Source organism: Myotis nattereri (genome assembly GCF_964212035.1).
Source record: "Myotis nattereri genome assembly, chromosome: 11".
NCBI lineage: Eukaryota > Metazoa > Chordata > Mammalia > Chiroptera > Vespertilionidae > Myotis > Myotis nattereri.
The window spans coordinates 33,018,684-33,034,894 of NC_138086.1; the positions used below are offsets into that span (position 1 = coordinate 33,018,684).

General features: G+C 40.0%; 1 protein-coding gene across 1 annotated transcript; it reads left to right on the plus strand.

The window, feature by feature from the left end:
- Nucleotides 1–11,367: 11,367 nt before the first annotated feature.
- On the plus strand, nucleotides 11,368–12,300 carry LOC308527393 (olfactory receptor 2A5-like; the record flags this gene model as incomplete). The annotated part of the gene is made up of 1 exon (XM_081102714.1): nucleotides 11,368–12,300. The coding sequence occupies one exon, from the start codon at nucleotides 11,368–11,370 to the stop codon at nucleotides 12,298–12,300; it is 933 nt and encodes a 310-aa protein (XP_080958840.1).
- Between the last annotated feature and the right edge of the window lie 3,911 nt (nucleotides 12,301–16,211).

The following is a 16,211-nucleotide window of genomic DNA, read 5'->3' on the forward strand; positions in this document are numbered from 1 at the left end:
TTCTGAAAACAGGAATTAAGTGAAAGTCTGAGCACCGAAGAATGAGAGTGTGAGCTCTGTTACTCTCCCTGCACATCAGTCTCTCACACTCAGGTGCACTCTACCCCTCCTGCTCCCAATTAGGCAAGAGGTTGAAGAAGCCATTTGGATAAACCATACTTGCAAGAGACATTCACATTTGAGGGAATCTCAACAAAATGGCTAGCTGGACTATCCTATCCCCCTACTTGAAACTCGACATACAGATTTTCCAATGAAAAACAAAACCAAAAACAAAACAAAACAAAAACAAACAAAAAAACAACAGTGGAAATATAAATGATGGAGAGAATAAAACTATAACAGTCAATAATTAGATAATTCCATTTTCCCACCTTCTTTCCCTAGAAGAAATCAATAGTTGGTCAGTTGCTTGGGTGTGGGTGGGGTAGTGATGCAGGAACTCATGGACATGCACCAGAGGTACCCAGGATGCAAAGTATAGAGGTAGCATGGTTGGGACATTGGATGTACTGAGCAAATAAGCAGATACTTTGAGGACTTATCACAATTGAAAAAAGTACTAATAACTATGGGATAGTGGATAGGCTAGCAAACACTTAGAGGTGTAGGTTGGAATTGAGCAATTGGTATGAAATAATTTTGTTTTTAAGTCAGTTTATTGAGGTATAATTTATACACAATTAAATGTATATATTGTAAGAGTACAATCCAATGAGTTATGACAAATCAATGTGATCAGGATATAGACAATTTTCATCACTCAAACAATTCTCCTGGTGTCCTGTACAATAAATTTATGCATCTTCACCTCTGCCCTATGCAACCACTGACCTGCCACTATAGATTTCTGTCACTATAGATTAGTTTTGCCTGTTCCAGTTTCATGTGAATGCAACCATACAGAATATTCTCTTTTTTGTCTAGCTTCTTTCACATAACTATTGCTATTTTTTAAAAAGCAGCTCTGAATGTTAGTGTACATCTTGATGTGAAGATATGCTTTCATTCTCTTTGGAAAATACCTAAAAACATTTCCTTACTTTACCATGAAGAAGTGTATGTTTTAGTTCAGAGGGCACTGAAAAACAGTTCCATTTTACATCCCCACCAGCAATCTATATATATATAAAAGCCTAAGTGACCATTACAACCTGTCAACCAAACGACCAGCTGACTGGTTGCTATGATGACGCACTGACCACCAGGGGGCAGACGATCAATGCAAGAGCTGCACCCTGATGGTCAATGCACTCCCATAACCAACCTCCCATGGCTGGCCAACCTCCCGCAGTCCCTTCCCCCCGGCTGGCCAGCTGATCGGCCCTCATCGGCCCCCATTGCCAGCCAGGCCAAGGGACCCCACATGTGCATGAATCTGTGTACCAGGACTCTAGTATATGAGAATTCCAGTTGACCAACATCTTTAATATAGTTTTAAAATTTTTTTTTACTAGAGGCCCAGTACAAGAAATTCATGCTTGGGTGGGGTCCCTAGGCCTGGCTGGCAATCAGGGCCGATCAGGTTCCCGGCCCCCCCCCCACCTCCTCACTTCCTCCTTCCCTCACTGGGGTGGAGGGGCCAATCATTACTGTGGCGGGTGGGCAGTGGGCTAATCAGAGCCTGTTGGCCAGGGGAGGGACGTGGGGAGGAACCCGGAAGGTTGGCCACTGGCCCTGAGAAGGGAGCTGGCCCTCGGACCCCCTGGGAAAAGGGCCATGTCTGCCACCATCCATCCCCAGTTCCACATCCCAGCCAGATCAGGCAATCGGGGCCTGCCAGCCAAGGGGAAGGACCAGGAGGTTAGCTAGTAGGCCCCATTTGCAATTGGGGCCTGTGGGATGGAGGAAGCTCCTGCAGTGAGTATCTGCCCCCTGGTGGTCAGTGTACATCATAGTTACCGGTTGTTCTGGTCGTTCCATCGTAAAGGTCGCTTAGGCTTTTATATATATAGATTTTGAACCTTTATAGTGGGTGTATTGTGGTGTCTGCTTGTTTTAATATGTATTTCTCTGATTAATAATGTTGAACACCTTTTAATGTGTTTATTGATCCTTTGTATGTATTTGTTTGTAAAGTATCTGTTCAAATATGTATTTATTATTTAGGTCACTTACCTGTTTATTAAATTTAAGAGATCTTTATGTATTTCAGCTGTGAGAAATATGTATTGGGTATATTTATTTAATTTTGTTGCTAGCCCTTGAATTTTCTTAACAGTACCTTTCAAAAAACAAGTTTTTAATTTGTTGAAGTACAAGTTATCATTTCAACTAAATCTTATACATATATTTTAAACATATTTTCATTAAAAATATATATACATAGCCCAGTTGATGTGATTGAGTGTCAACCTATGAACCAGGAGGTCATGGTTCAATTCCCAGTCAGAGCACATGCCCAGGTTGCAGGCTCCATCCCCAGTGTGGGGCAAGCAGGAGGCAGTCAATCAATGTTTCTCTCTCATAATGAATGTTTCTATCTCTCTCTCCCTCTTCCTTCCTCTCTGAAATCAATAAAAATATTAAAAATATGTGTACCAAATATAGAATGATTATAGATGTGTTTGGAACTTTGCACATAAGTTCCAAAGTTCATGCGTAATTGAAGCTGAACCCTAAAATTTTTAATGTAAGTTAAATAATTACCAAGAGTGATTTTGTTTTAAGGGTGAAATTCTTCTTTGTCAAAGTATTATTTGATTGTTGTAAATATTTTATCTTGAAATAATTTTAAACTTATAGAAAAGATATATATGTATGTGTAATGTTAGTCTAGTATTTTAAAATACTAGTAGTATAGACAACCAAAATGGTGGCATAGGTAAACACCTGAATTTGCTGCCACACACAACCACATTAAAACTATAACGAAAAGACAAAATGAATATCATCCAGAACCACAGGAAGGCTGGCTGAGTGGAAATTCTACAACTAGAAGGAAAAAGAAAAGCACATTGAGTCTGGTAGGAGGTGCAGAGGTGTGGAAGTGTGGAGGGAAGCAGCCAAAATACGGAGACAAAGAAACAGGTCACAAATGAAAGAAATGGAGGAAAGCAAACTACTGGATATAGAGTTCAAAACCACGGTTATAAGGTTACTCAAGAATCTTCTAGAAATCTCTGAGAAATATAGTGAGACCTTCAAGGATATGAAAAAGGACCAATTAGAAATTATACATACACTGACTGAACTAAAGAATAATATACAGAGGTCCAACAGCAGACTAGAGAATCTCAAGAATCAAGTCGAAGATTGAAATATGAAGAAGCAAAAAACACCCAACTAGAAAAGCAAAAGGAAAAAAGAATCCAAAAATATGAAGATAGTGTAAGGAGCCTCTGGGACAACTTCAAGTGTACCAACACCCAAATTATAGGGGTGCCAGAAGAAGAGAGAGAGCAAGATATTGAAAACCTATTTGAAGAAATAATGACAGAAAACTTCCCCTACCTGCTGAAAGAAATAGACTTACAAGTCCAGGAAGCACAGAGAACCCCAAACAAAAGGAACCCAAAGAGGACCACACCACGACACATCATAATCAAAATGTCAAGGGCAAAAGACAAAGAGAGAATATTAAAAGCAGCAAGAGAAAAACAGTTATCTACAAGGGAGTACCCATACGACTGTCAGCTGATTTCTCAACAGAAACTATGCAGGCCAGAAGGGAGTGGCAAGAAATATTCAAAGTGATGAATGCCAAGAACCTACAACCAAGATTACTCTACCTAGCAAAGCTATCATTTAGAATCGAAGGTCAGATAAAGAGCTTCACAGATAAGAAAAAGCTAGAAGAGTTCATCACTGCCAAACCAGTATTGTATGAAATGCTGAAGGGTATTCTTTACGAAGAGGAAGAAAAAGAAAAAGGTAAAGATAAAATTTATGAACAGCAAAGTGACAACAAATACATATCTATCAACAAGTGAATCTAAAAATCAAATGAATAAAAAATCTGATGAACAGAATAAACTGGTGAATATAATAGAATCAGGGGCATAGAAAGGGAGTGGACTGACAATTAGCAGGGGGAAGGGGGTGTGGGGGTGCAGGAAGAGACTGGACAAAAATTGTACACCTATGGACGAGGACAGTGGGGTGGTAAGGGCAGGGGGCGGGTTGAGGGGAGCTATGGTGGGGGGAAGAGGAACAACTGTAATAATCTGAACAATAAATATTTATTAAAAGTAAAATAAAATACTAGTAGTATAATATTTTAGTGTATGGAGAAACATCTCATATAAAAACTGATTAAATAAATTATAATATGCTCCAACAATGAGATACTATATAACTATAAAAAATTAAATTTATTGATAGATTGCCTAGGTTATTATTGGTGAGTGTGACAGCATAGGAAATTATATGAGCTTGACTATCTTTTAAAAATATATGAAATCTGAAAAAAAGAATAGCAAATGTTAACAAAATTTATCTCTGAATGGTGGTCTTGGTGAATTTTATTTTTCTCTACTTTAAGCATATACATTAATTTAAAATCAAAGGAGGACTAAAGCATTTAAAACGTTGTTCTGTGTTACAAGCACTAAGGCAAATGAAACTCAGCCAGACAGCATGACCATCTTGCCATGTGGCATGTATATTCATGTACTTCCTGGGCTTACTAAGTGCAACCTACCAGACAAGGAAGAGGGCAGTGGCTAAGAGCGGGGAGTTGTAGTCAGATTGAGCGGGGCTCAAGATTACTTACCTCCTTGCAGGCCTAATTTTCTCATTCACATGAACTCATTAGTTTTCAGTATATTTTGGACAATTGCTGCATGAGAGCGTATATGCAAAGTTTCTGGAACAGTTCCTGACATACACCAAGAACCGAACCAATGTGTCAATTATCATTACAGTTGAGCTCTTAGAAGCAAAGGATTATGTTTGTAGAGATAAATGTGAACTCAATTTGAGGTTCTTAGATACAATTAGCAACAAAACATAGGTCCAGATAGAAAATACCACTAACTGGAGTACATAAATTTAAACTAGACAACTTTTAAAACAGTTTATCTAAGGGGTGCTGACTGGTAAGGAATTCACTGTTATGGTTAATTCCCACTCATCTTTAGGTGTTGATCAGATGAGAATTGAGCAGGGTACACCACATCTCAACCTCTGACCTCCCCTGATAATGGAGATGAGATGTCTCATGATCTTAAGTTTTGGGGAATATTTAAGATTCTGTATGTGGGACAATTCCACATCAATAATAATTAATCATGAATTTTACCTAGATCACAACTAGAAACTTAAGAAAAAACTTGCTTTGAACTTAAAGTTCTTGGCACTCCTAAATTTCCTTTTGACTTGTACCCATTCTAGTTATAAAAACATGAAACCCTTCTTATTCTCTTGGTCCATGATAAATCACTAGTCTTTGATTAATATACAAGTATTTCAAAATTTTTATATATTATGCAAGTTGTCATTGAAATGAGGAAAAGTATATTTACATCACTACTTTCACTACTACAATGTGTTCAGGATGTGAAGACATGAAACAACTGTAAAAAAAAAATCTTGAAAAAAGACTTGAGATTCATGGCTGCTACTCCACACTAACCAATAGATAATGGGTGAGCCTTCCTCATATAGATGTTAGCTCAGGCCCAGCCTCATTCAGTGAGGAACATCAATATAATTACAAGAAGTCCAGTATTAAACTTTTGGAAAAGATCTATTTTTTATCTCACTGTGTTATAAATCTTGAAAAAAAGACTTGAGATTCATGGCTGCTACTCCCTTGACTGGAATTGAACCCACGACCCTTCGTTGCGCAGGCTGATGCTCTATCTACTGAGCCAAACTGGTCAGGGTGGTTGGAGATTTTTAACCAGGATACATACATAATATGCTTTGCGTTTGAAGGGGATAATTGTTACTATGTGGAGAATGGCTTGTGTGGCAGCAGGAATGGAAGTCTGAAGCCAAGTTAAGAGACTATACATCGTATAGGGGATTTTGTCCCCCTGACTAAAATAAAACCTCACATAACTTAAGATACAGATCAAGTGTTTTAATTTAACTAATTAATGTTGTTAAGGCAGCAATAATAACACAATCTATCTTTGTTAGAGATAAGATAATTATGAGTTGGTAAGGTATTATTTATAGTATAGTATAGGCAGTGTGGTCCAGCAGTGAGACACAGGTTTAAGGTTATACAATAATGTTTCTAGGTGTGTGTACGTGGGTGAGAAGAGATGGCAGTGAGTGAAGCTGTGTGAGGAGTCCGGTGGGGGCAGAGTGGTGGAGGGGGGAAGGTGGAACCCAGTCTCACTGAAACTGGTTGCCATGGCCCTCGGGCCCATAGTATATTTTTGGAGATATTAGCCCTGATAAAAGCAATCCGTTTTTTGTGACTCCTCACTCTTCAGTTGATCTTCTTCCATACAATGGAACAGTTCTGTGTGCAGCATAGTTCTTCAAAAGAAAAACACAAAAAATAAGTTTCTGGTTTCTAAGAGGAAAAATACATTTTAATAATTGTGCAATGAGAAACTGCTTACGTACACATTACAGTCAAATACTTGGAGTTAAGGTGTTGGTCACATAGATGCGTGATTGTAACTTCATTTCCATTAAAAGATTTCAAATTGCCCCTGCTGGCATGGCTCAGTGGTTGAGCACTGACTTAAGAAGCAGGAGGTCATCAGTTGGATTCCTGGTCAGGGCACATGCCTGGGTTGTGGGCTCAATCGTCAGTTGGAGGCACGCAGGAGGCAGCCAATCAATGATTCTCTCTCATCATTGATGTTTTTCTCTCTCTCCTTCTCCCTTTTTCTCAGAAATCAATCAAAATATATTTAACAACAGCAACAAAAACCAACTTCAAATTGCATTCATGCTTCTGTGTACACAAAATGAAAGATGGGCAACATAATGAAGGCTGACCTTCTTGTAAGTCTGCTCTGTTTAATTCTGCTGCCTGCTTTTCAGAATGCTGCGTCTCTAACTGTACACACTTTAGAGATACCTAGGAGTATAAAGTTGTTGCCTGCCAATAAAAAGCACAAAGTTGAAAAAAGTTTTAATTGATGTTGTGAATCTATATCTGTTTATATTATTAAATTTGGAATTACTACTAAATGTATGTGTTTACGGTCTTTTTTAACATTGAGGCTCAAACCTCTCTCCCCGTCTTCTAATTCAAGCATTCCTCTTAGACTGTGGTCCATGGCAGTGGCATTGAAGATGGAGGGAAGTGAACAGAATTTAAGTAATTTTGGAAAGGAAGAAGAATGACTCAGTTTCTCACTAGAGTAACTTGGAGGGATGGCACTTCAACCTGTGAAAGGTAAGACAGGAAAATTAAGCATCCATTTTGAATACACGAAATTTGAAATGCCTGGGTTCTTGTCTTAAACTGCCTTTATTCTTGAATGGGTCCTACCTTTTCTAGCTTCAGTAGTCTCATCTCCAAATGACACCTTTGGTTGCAATAATCTCTAAGGTTTCTTGCATGCATGAAAGCTGTTTTGTTTTTAATAGTACCTTACATTTACTTTGAACTTTAGAATTTACAAAGCACTTTTTGTTTCCTTATAAAGAGTGAAATTCTCTTTTCATGCTGGTGGTCCTTGGACCAGGTTTTGAGAAACACATCTCTGCTGCTAAGGACTCTACCAAATGCTTAGCAATTGAGAGATAAAAGGAGAATTTGATGGTTTTCTAGCAACAACAACAACAAAAACCCAACAAACAGGCACACAATTTGTCCGTCATAATCATTTTTATTAATATTCTGCATATCTAATACTGATTTTTCTGTGTTTAAAAATGCCATTGCTCCTTGTCCCTCCCCTTGCGTCTATACTGTGGCCCTGGAGATACGAGAGATCATGTAGACTTTTGTCCCCTAATTGAAGAAAAAATGAGAAGGTGTGAAATCCTTACTTTCCCAATCATCAGCTCTTTCTGAGAGTGTTGAGGAATTTAGAACAATGTGATAAGTTGATGGAGTATAGATGTATTTCCAGGGTACTGACAGTAACTCCATTTGAATGTGATAGATTCCTGGCAGGGCGCACTATTGATAAATCTCACATTGGAAATCTTTGGTCATTTGCCTCCCCATCCTTGGCATCATATTCTATCGGTTGACTCCTTGTTTCATGCTTTCCATTTTCACAGTGATGTTACTGCAAATTTGTATGGTATTTCTGGTTAACCTTTTAATAACAGGATCTTTGTAAATTAAAATGTTCCATGCATGTTGCATAATGTTCACCCTAGGATACATCTGGCATGTCCTATCCATCTTGTGTCGTCTTCAAGGGTGTTCCACCCACTATGAGGCCTGTCTCAACCCCTTTCAGAATAATCTAGCACACCTTCTCTTTGTCCCAGGGTATACTATGCACACTTCTAAAACAGCCCCTAAATTGTTTATTTACATGGCTAGCTCTATAGGGAAACTGTAATGTCCTTCACATTCAAGGCAGTATCTCATTAATGTTTGCTTCTCTAGTATCTAGGATAATGCCCACAAATAGCAGATACTCAATAAATGTAAATTGAATAAGTAGATTAAGAAATGAATGACTCAATGACATTTAATATCTACATGTGAGTAATTATGGAGATATAGTATTTATATATGGAGAGATACTACATAGAAATTGAAACTCATCTTGGTGATATTTTATTTAGTTCTCCAGTTTTAGGTAGTCAGTAAATTAATTTTATCTAATTAAGTGCTTCCATTAATTTTTAAACCACTATACAATGGCTTTTAAACTTTTCTTATCACTTCTCCAGAGGTTTCAGGGAAATTGTTCCTTGAGCTTCTTTATTTCGCCAATGGAAATATGTATGTTTTCAATTATCAACAAGGCTGTGAACCAAAAACCATAGCCAAATTTTCTTTCCTTCCTTGTTAACACAGAACCACATTGCACACACATAAAAACCTACATCTCTCTAAAGTAAAGTACCAAATGTGTTCTGATAGGTGGATTTTGGACAATTCTCTCCAAAACTTTGCCCAATGAGCAAACACACATAAATATACACATTCGCACCTGTATAGGCTTGACACATAAGAGAGACATTCAGAAAATTTTTCAAGAAATTCTCTATTTATATTTTATTTTGTGTTATATAAAGACAACACCTCATTCCAAGGCATCATTGTATCAGAGTTTTCACTGAACATCATGAGTATATCATAGTTTAGATGTGAATTTGATATTCCTGTCCTCTAAACCCCAAGACACCTCTTCAAGGCTAGTTTTACTCGGGTTTCTGGTTTCCCTTCCATGTAATACCCCATATAAAAATCTCAGATGCTATGTGGAAATGTCTCAGCATCTTTCTCACCAAGTGTGGGAAGGTTGATAAAAATTTTTTTCTTACCTACCGATACCAAACTTAAAATTCTCTAAGAAGAAAGGAGAAATAAATTAATGCCAGTTTTTGAAGTCATTATCTCATAAGGATGATGCTTTGCCTCCTCTGAGCTCCACTAATTTCATTTGGGACAAGACGGAGATCCAGGATCCATCACTATCCAAATACTTAGGGGGTGTAATTTGCAATGTGGCCCCAGGAGAGTATGTTTATCCTTATTATGATACAAGTTTCATGTATATGGATCCAGCTGGGTATTAAGTCAATAATACCTGCTCCTTTTCTTCCTAATATCCATCCCCAGGGCCCAGAGAGAGACAAAGACAAACAGCTTCTGGTTTTCCTGGTAGAGATGGTGTCTGTATCTTTTGTGACCTTGTCTCATCTCTCTCAGGGACCCTCAGGAACAATCTAGGAGAGCTTGGGTGGCGATGACCTCACTGTAAAACCTTTACAGCTGTGCTCACAGTGAGCCAGCCTATCCCTGCATTCGCCTGCGTCAAGAGAACAGGGACGGAGGGAGTCAGTGGAAGCCTTTGCCCCCTCCCCACATGGGAGTCCATTCTGTGGGACTCTTTCCTTCTCCCCACGTGGGAGTCTGTACTTGTTCTTCAATAAATATCCACCTTTGCTATTAAAAAAAGAGAGAGAACTGGGCCAACTCCTGCACCTGCCAAGATCCTCTTTCCACGACTGTTGGAGGGAGCAAGATCCTCAGCTCCGACCTGCAAAATCTCTCCTCATTTCTATGCAGTTTCCTCTAAATCTAATATCTCTGAGATAAGGCGGGTGCCGCAGTGAGTAAAGGGCCTTTTGCAAAGTGTGATAATTTACAGAAGCTGGGGTCTGGAGGAAGGAAGGGCTCCAGAAATCAACAAGTTAAATGGGAGGTACAGGGTCAATTTATGGGCAGGCAGCTTTCTGGGCTTAAGGCAGGGCTGGAATTTACAGATCTGGGGTTATACATTGCCTATTGAGAATGAATACTCTTGAATGCCATGAATTGTCAGGTAGTAGGTGTACACTTCTATGGAATATCTTAGGTTTTCCCTTTTGGTTCTCCCTATGGCCATATGGTTGGTGGAATGTATTGTCTTTCATCCATCCATCCATCCATCCATCCATCCAACAAATGTACTAGGCACTATTCAAATGCAGTGGGCCCAGAAACAGTATCTACTCAGAAGCAGGGGAGAAGCCCTATAAGAGGCTGGGGTGGGGTAGGAGGGGGTAATGTTATATTGTTAACTCTTTACATAGATAACCACTCGCCCTGACCCTGTACCATGAATTGACTCTATGAACACTGGACAGATTAGTGATGTTGCTCTGCTTGTGCCCAGAAAGGAGACAGCTAGATTTTCCTGCATAGCATCAGGAAGTAAAAAACTTACTGCCAGCATTTACTAAAGCCCTAAACCTAGTGAATACAGAGGAAAATGGACCTCTTTGAAATTGTATTTGTAAATCTCATTCCCTAATTCATTAATTTATATATTTGCTCCTGATCATTTATTGAGCACCTGCAATGGGCAATATACTCCGCACACATTATATAATAAGAGAAAATCAAATGAGGAGGAAAAAATGGGAACAGAATTAAAAATCTAAATAAATTAGAAAGTAAAACTACATGAGAATATGGCAATGGGCCTTTCTAAAAAATAAAATGATTAGGCATTCTGGAAAATGATTTATTCTGTGGCTGCCATCAGGATGGTAAAAATGTGGATCTTGCAATCAAAGTTAATAAAATTCTTTAGAAATGGAAACAGTACATGATACCTTGTGCCCATTTAGACTAGTTACCTGATCAGAGTGTATTTCTACTTTCACGTGGATAAAAGGATCTGATGTAATGACCCTGAAAGAGGTTACTAGCCGAGTCAGCACACAGTGGGCACCATAAATGCCCTCTTTCTGTTTAATAACTAATCCAGATCTGCATTTGCTCCTCAGCCCACAGCACACTGCAGTGACCCACATAGGCACAGTCGCCAGGGCATGATGGGAAATCAGACATGGGTCACAGAATTCATTCTCCTGGGATTCCTGCTCAGCCCAAACCTGCAGCTGCTCCTCTTTGTGCTCTTCTCGCTGTTCTACGCTTTCACCCTGCTGGGCAACACAGTCATCCTGGGGCTCATCTGGCTGGACTCCCGACTGCACACCCCCATGTACTCCTTCCTCTCACACCTGGCCATTGTTGATATTTCATATGCTTCAAACAATGTCCCAAAGATGCTGGAAAACCTTCTGAACAAGGAAAAAACTATCTCCTTTGTCCCATGCATAATACAGACCTTTTTATACATGGCTTTTGCTCACACTGAGTGTCTCCTCTTGGTAATGATGTCCTATGATCGGTACGTGGCCATCTGCCACCCCCTCCATTACCCTGTCATCATGAGCTGGAGAGTGTGCACAGTCCTGGCTGCCACTTCCTGGGCATGTGGTTCCCTCCTGGCTCTGGTTCATGTGGTTCTCATCCTGAGGCTGCCCTTCTGTGGGCCTCAGGAAATCAACCACTTCTTCTGTGAGATCCTGTCTGTCCTCAGGCTGGCCTGCGCTGACACTAGGCTCAACCAGGTTGTCATCTTTGCTGCTTCTGTATTTATCTTAGTGGGGCCCCTCAGCTTGGTGCTGGTGTCCTACACATGCATCCTCTTTGCTATCCTGAAGATCCAGTCTGGAGAGGGTCGCAGAAAGGCCTTCTCCACCTGCTCCTCCCACCTCTGTGTGGTTGGTCTCTTCTTTGGCAGTGCCATCGTCATATACATGGCCCCCAAATCCTACCATCCTGAAGAGCAGCAGAAGATCCTTTCCCTGTTTTATAGCCTTTTCAACCCTATGCTGAACCCGCTGATCTACAGCCTGAGGAACGCAGAAATCAAGGGTGCCCTGAGGAGAGTGAAGTGGAAACAGAGAGCAGTGTGAGGGATGCCAAGGAGAGGCCTGCAGGTGGAAGATTTGTTCTCTGTGAGATCTGGGGAACGGTGATGTGAATATTCAAAAATCTCATGTCTTAGATTTCTGCTATCAAGAATATATATTCATCAGATTCTATCCTTAACATGGTGTACTGTCCAGAACATGGAGCATAAGTAGAAAGTGACAAAGCGCACAGACTGGGACAAGTCACAAAGTGGGTAAGCACAGGGGCAGAGAGCCACGGACTCCTACAGCAAATTCCCAGCACAATCTGAGATGCGATTTCTCTTCTGCTGAGGATTTGTTCTCTCTAATCTCCTTTTAGATTCCTCTGAAATTTCCATTGCCCTTATTGTTGTAAGTGTATGCTAACAGTTCCATAATATATGCTGCTACGAAGGGCACCTCTATCAAGACAGAATACTCGCCTGGGGATAAGCAGACTCCTATAGTCAACTCCCTGCTCTGGAATGTAACAACTAGAGATGATGACATTCAATCTGAAAAAGCATCTGCATCTGAGCCCAATAAATCTATTTCTGTGAAAAGCAAAGTTTAATTATACGAGTTTTCAATACGAGAGACAGAAATATCAGAATCTTAGTTTCATTTCATTCTGCACCATTTGACTAGAAAGAGCTTGTGTCTAGAATAAATATGAGTCAGCTACTAGGGAAGTTGTCTTTCCCAGAGTCCTGGTGACAGAGCTTGATGTCTGTCATCACCCATTAGGATGATCATTACATAAAATATTCTAGGAGTAAGGAAACCCTGTGAAAGGAAGAAAGCATCAGGAAAGGCTAATAGCTTGACAGAACATTGTAGACCCACACTTAGAACCAATAACACGACAAAGTCGGATAAGGACTCGTAAGAACCTCAACAAAATTTCAAAGAACACCTGTTCCAGGGACTATAAATTACTTCTTCTGGACCCAAGTGATCAGAATGATATGGAAGAGGAATTTATTTTTTTAAAAAACACAAGTTCAGGGCTTAAGTGTTCAGCATAGTATAATGAATGATTTCTTTAACACAGTAATTATGGTGTCTTCTGAATTCTCTTCCTCTCTATTCTTGTTTTATCATGCGTCATTCAAGTGTATCATATATGTGATAGTATATTATCTGCTTTCTTTGCATTTATTTTTTCATCTGAATTTTCTCATATACCATTATCACTTCATATCTTTCTTCTCCCGTGAAATTAGGAAGCAAAAGGGAAGCTTTTCCCTCCACCCTCCTATTTTCCTCTCAGTTCTCAAAAAGCTTCATTCATTAGATCATTTGGGAAATACAATTTATCTCTGGCCATTGGTCTTTTTATCTCCAGCCATTAGTCTTTTTATCTCCATGGAATCAAGACATTTCCAGCCCCAGAAAACCACAAACCTTGCTCTGAGCCCCCTTGCCCCAGTATACAAACAATTTGAATAAAGCAATTAATATTGGCTCTAAGTGTAACAAAAAGCACTATGGAATTATCAAGTGCCCCATTTGAAAGTTAGCAAGAAACAAACAGGCTTTTTAACTATACCTAGAGAAATTGTTATTTTCTCTAAAATATGTATATCTTCTGTTAAGATTAAAACCGTACAAAAGAAGAGGAAGAAGAAAATATAGGATAATTTCTCTCACACAAAACATAAGCCATAGGTTTGAATTTAGAATATTTTTAGAAGAGCCCATTAGGAAAATTAGGGATGGCATTCACTCTTATTATGTCAGTTCAAAAATACTTGACAAAGAATGGGCCTAAAAGACCAAGCTTCTGTGAAGGTAACTGGTACCACTGAATTATAGCCTCCAGTAGGTCTGAGAAGTGGTGAGGACTGGAAAAAAAGAAACACAAAAAAACCCCAACTCTATTTTGTTATTAAACTGCAGGAAATATTTGAGTATATGAGGAAATTCGATTAACAGTTTTAATATTTGAGTTTTAGAATTCTAATAAATTATATTTTGCTCTTATGACTTCTTTTGTTTTGGAGGTATACTCCTAATTAGAGTTTGTTTAGCACATGAGTCCAAAATACTGCTTATGAATATTGTTTTATGACTATATATATATATATATACATATATATATATATTCTTTCAACATGAGCCACTGTTTTCAAAGAGATGAGAAACAAAAAAGGATGCATTTTCTTTATCCTTAGAATTCTGTGGGATATTTCCCAATTACCCTATTTACATTTCACCAGTAACACTGTGAAATCAACATTATTCCTTTTTTATTGTTGACACTATTACAGATGTTCCACATCCCAACTCCCCCTTACCCACCTCCATCCAGCCCCAGGTCCCCTCCCTCTGGCCACCACCACACTGTTGTCAGTGCCCACGGGCTATGCATATATGTTCTTTGTCTTCACCTATTTTCATCCTTTCATAGACAAGGAAGCAAACTTTCAGAATGATTTAGTAATTTGGCCTACACCACACAGTCGGTAATAGGACCTAGGTGGGGGTTTAACAACATCGTACGTATTTCAAACCCACACTGCTTGTTTGCTTTCTTCCCAAAATATCACAGATTTTAACTCAACATGGCTTAACGTTGGCATCCACATGACAGAGCAGAGTGGAAGAAACAAAAAAAGAGTTTATATTATTCTGGTCAAAGCATTAACACCACAAAGAACACGTCTGTTATCCAGCCTGTCATTGGAGAAACATTACTTCTCTTGATCAGAGCAGAAACTCTCACCTGAGTGGCCTAAATCATGCCTAGTAACAACTCCTTTTCCACACCACTCTGCACTGCCCTAAAGGAGGCAATCTGAGTAAGACACCATGCTGTTCTCAGCATCTCATCTTACCTAGGATTCGGATCCTTTGCCCCATCATCAAGTTTACACATTCGTTTTCTTTTCCTTTATGAGGAATCTCTGGAAGTTTCCCTGCCTCACCTGTATATGGACCTAGGATGGGCCTCACCAGTGCTCTAGGCTGATGGGATTAAAGGAAAGCAGGAACCCAGCACTGGCTCAAATTAAGGGGCATCCTATTTTGGATTCACATCTGTATTATGCCACAGCTTCTAAACATATGTAAGCCTCCCCAATCCTGGGGTTTATCTTAGGCAAAACTGGAACAGAGGTAGCTAAGACAAATATAGGGTAAGAATCTATATCCATTTGTGTCAGAAATTCATTTTCACAAGAGTGGGGCTGGAAGGAGAAGACTGAGTTCCTAGGAGGTGTGGGAATGTCAGAAATAGGAGATCTTGTGGTTATAAATAAACTAGAGGCCTGGTGCACGAAATTCGTGCACTTGGGGGGGGGATCCTTCAGCCCACCCTGTGCCCTCACACAGTCCCGGAGCCCTCAGGAGATGTCCTACTGATGGTTTAGGCCTGCTCCCTGAGGTATGGGCCTAAACCGTCAGTCAGACATCCTTAGCACTGCTGTGGAGGCAGGAGGGGCTCCCGCCATTGCCACTGAGCTCACCAGCCATGAGCCCAGCTGAGCTCACTCCCCCTGTGGGAGCACACTGACCACCAGGGGCAGCTCCTGCATTGTCTGCCCTCTGGTGGCCAATGCGTGTCATAGCGACCGTTCAATCGATTTGTATATTAGCCTTTTATTATATAGGATAAGCAGGGCCTGCATTCTCATGAAGTGGAATTCCAGAATGCAATTAGAATTGAGAGGCTCATTGTGAGCAGCAAGAGGAGGTGGGGGACTGTGCCTCTTGTTTCTTGATCAATATGTGGTGTCAGAGAAGGTGGAGGGATAAACAGGTTCTGGGGTGGCACAAATAGGACAGCCACACTGGTGGTGGCAGGGACCTGCCAAGTTTGAGTGGCCAGGGGCAGGTTTCTGGAGGAGACAAAGAAGGGACAGACTGCGTGGCACTGCAGTCAGCCTAGATCGCAGTTTCTGCCTCCATGATCTTGTTCCACTAACACT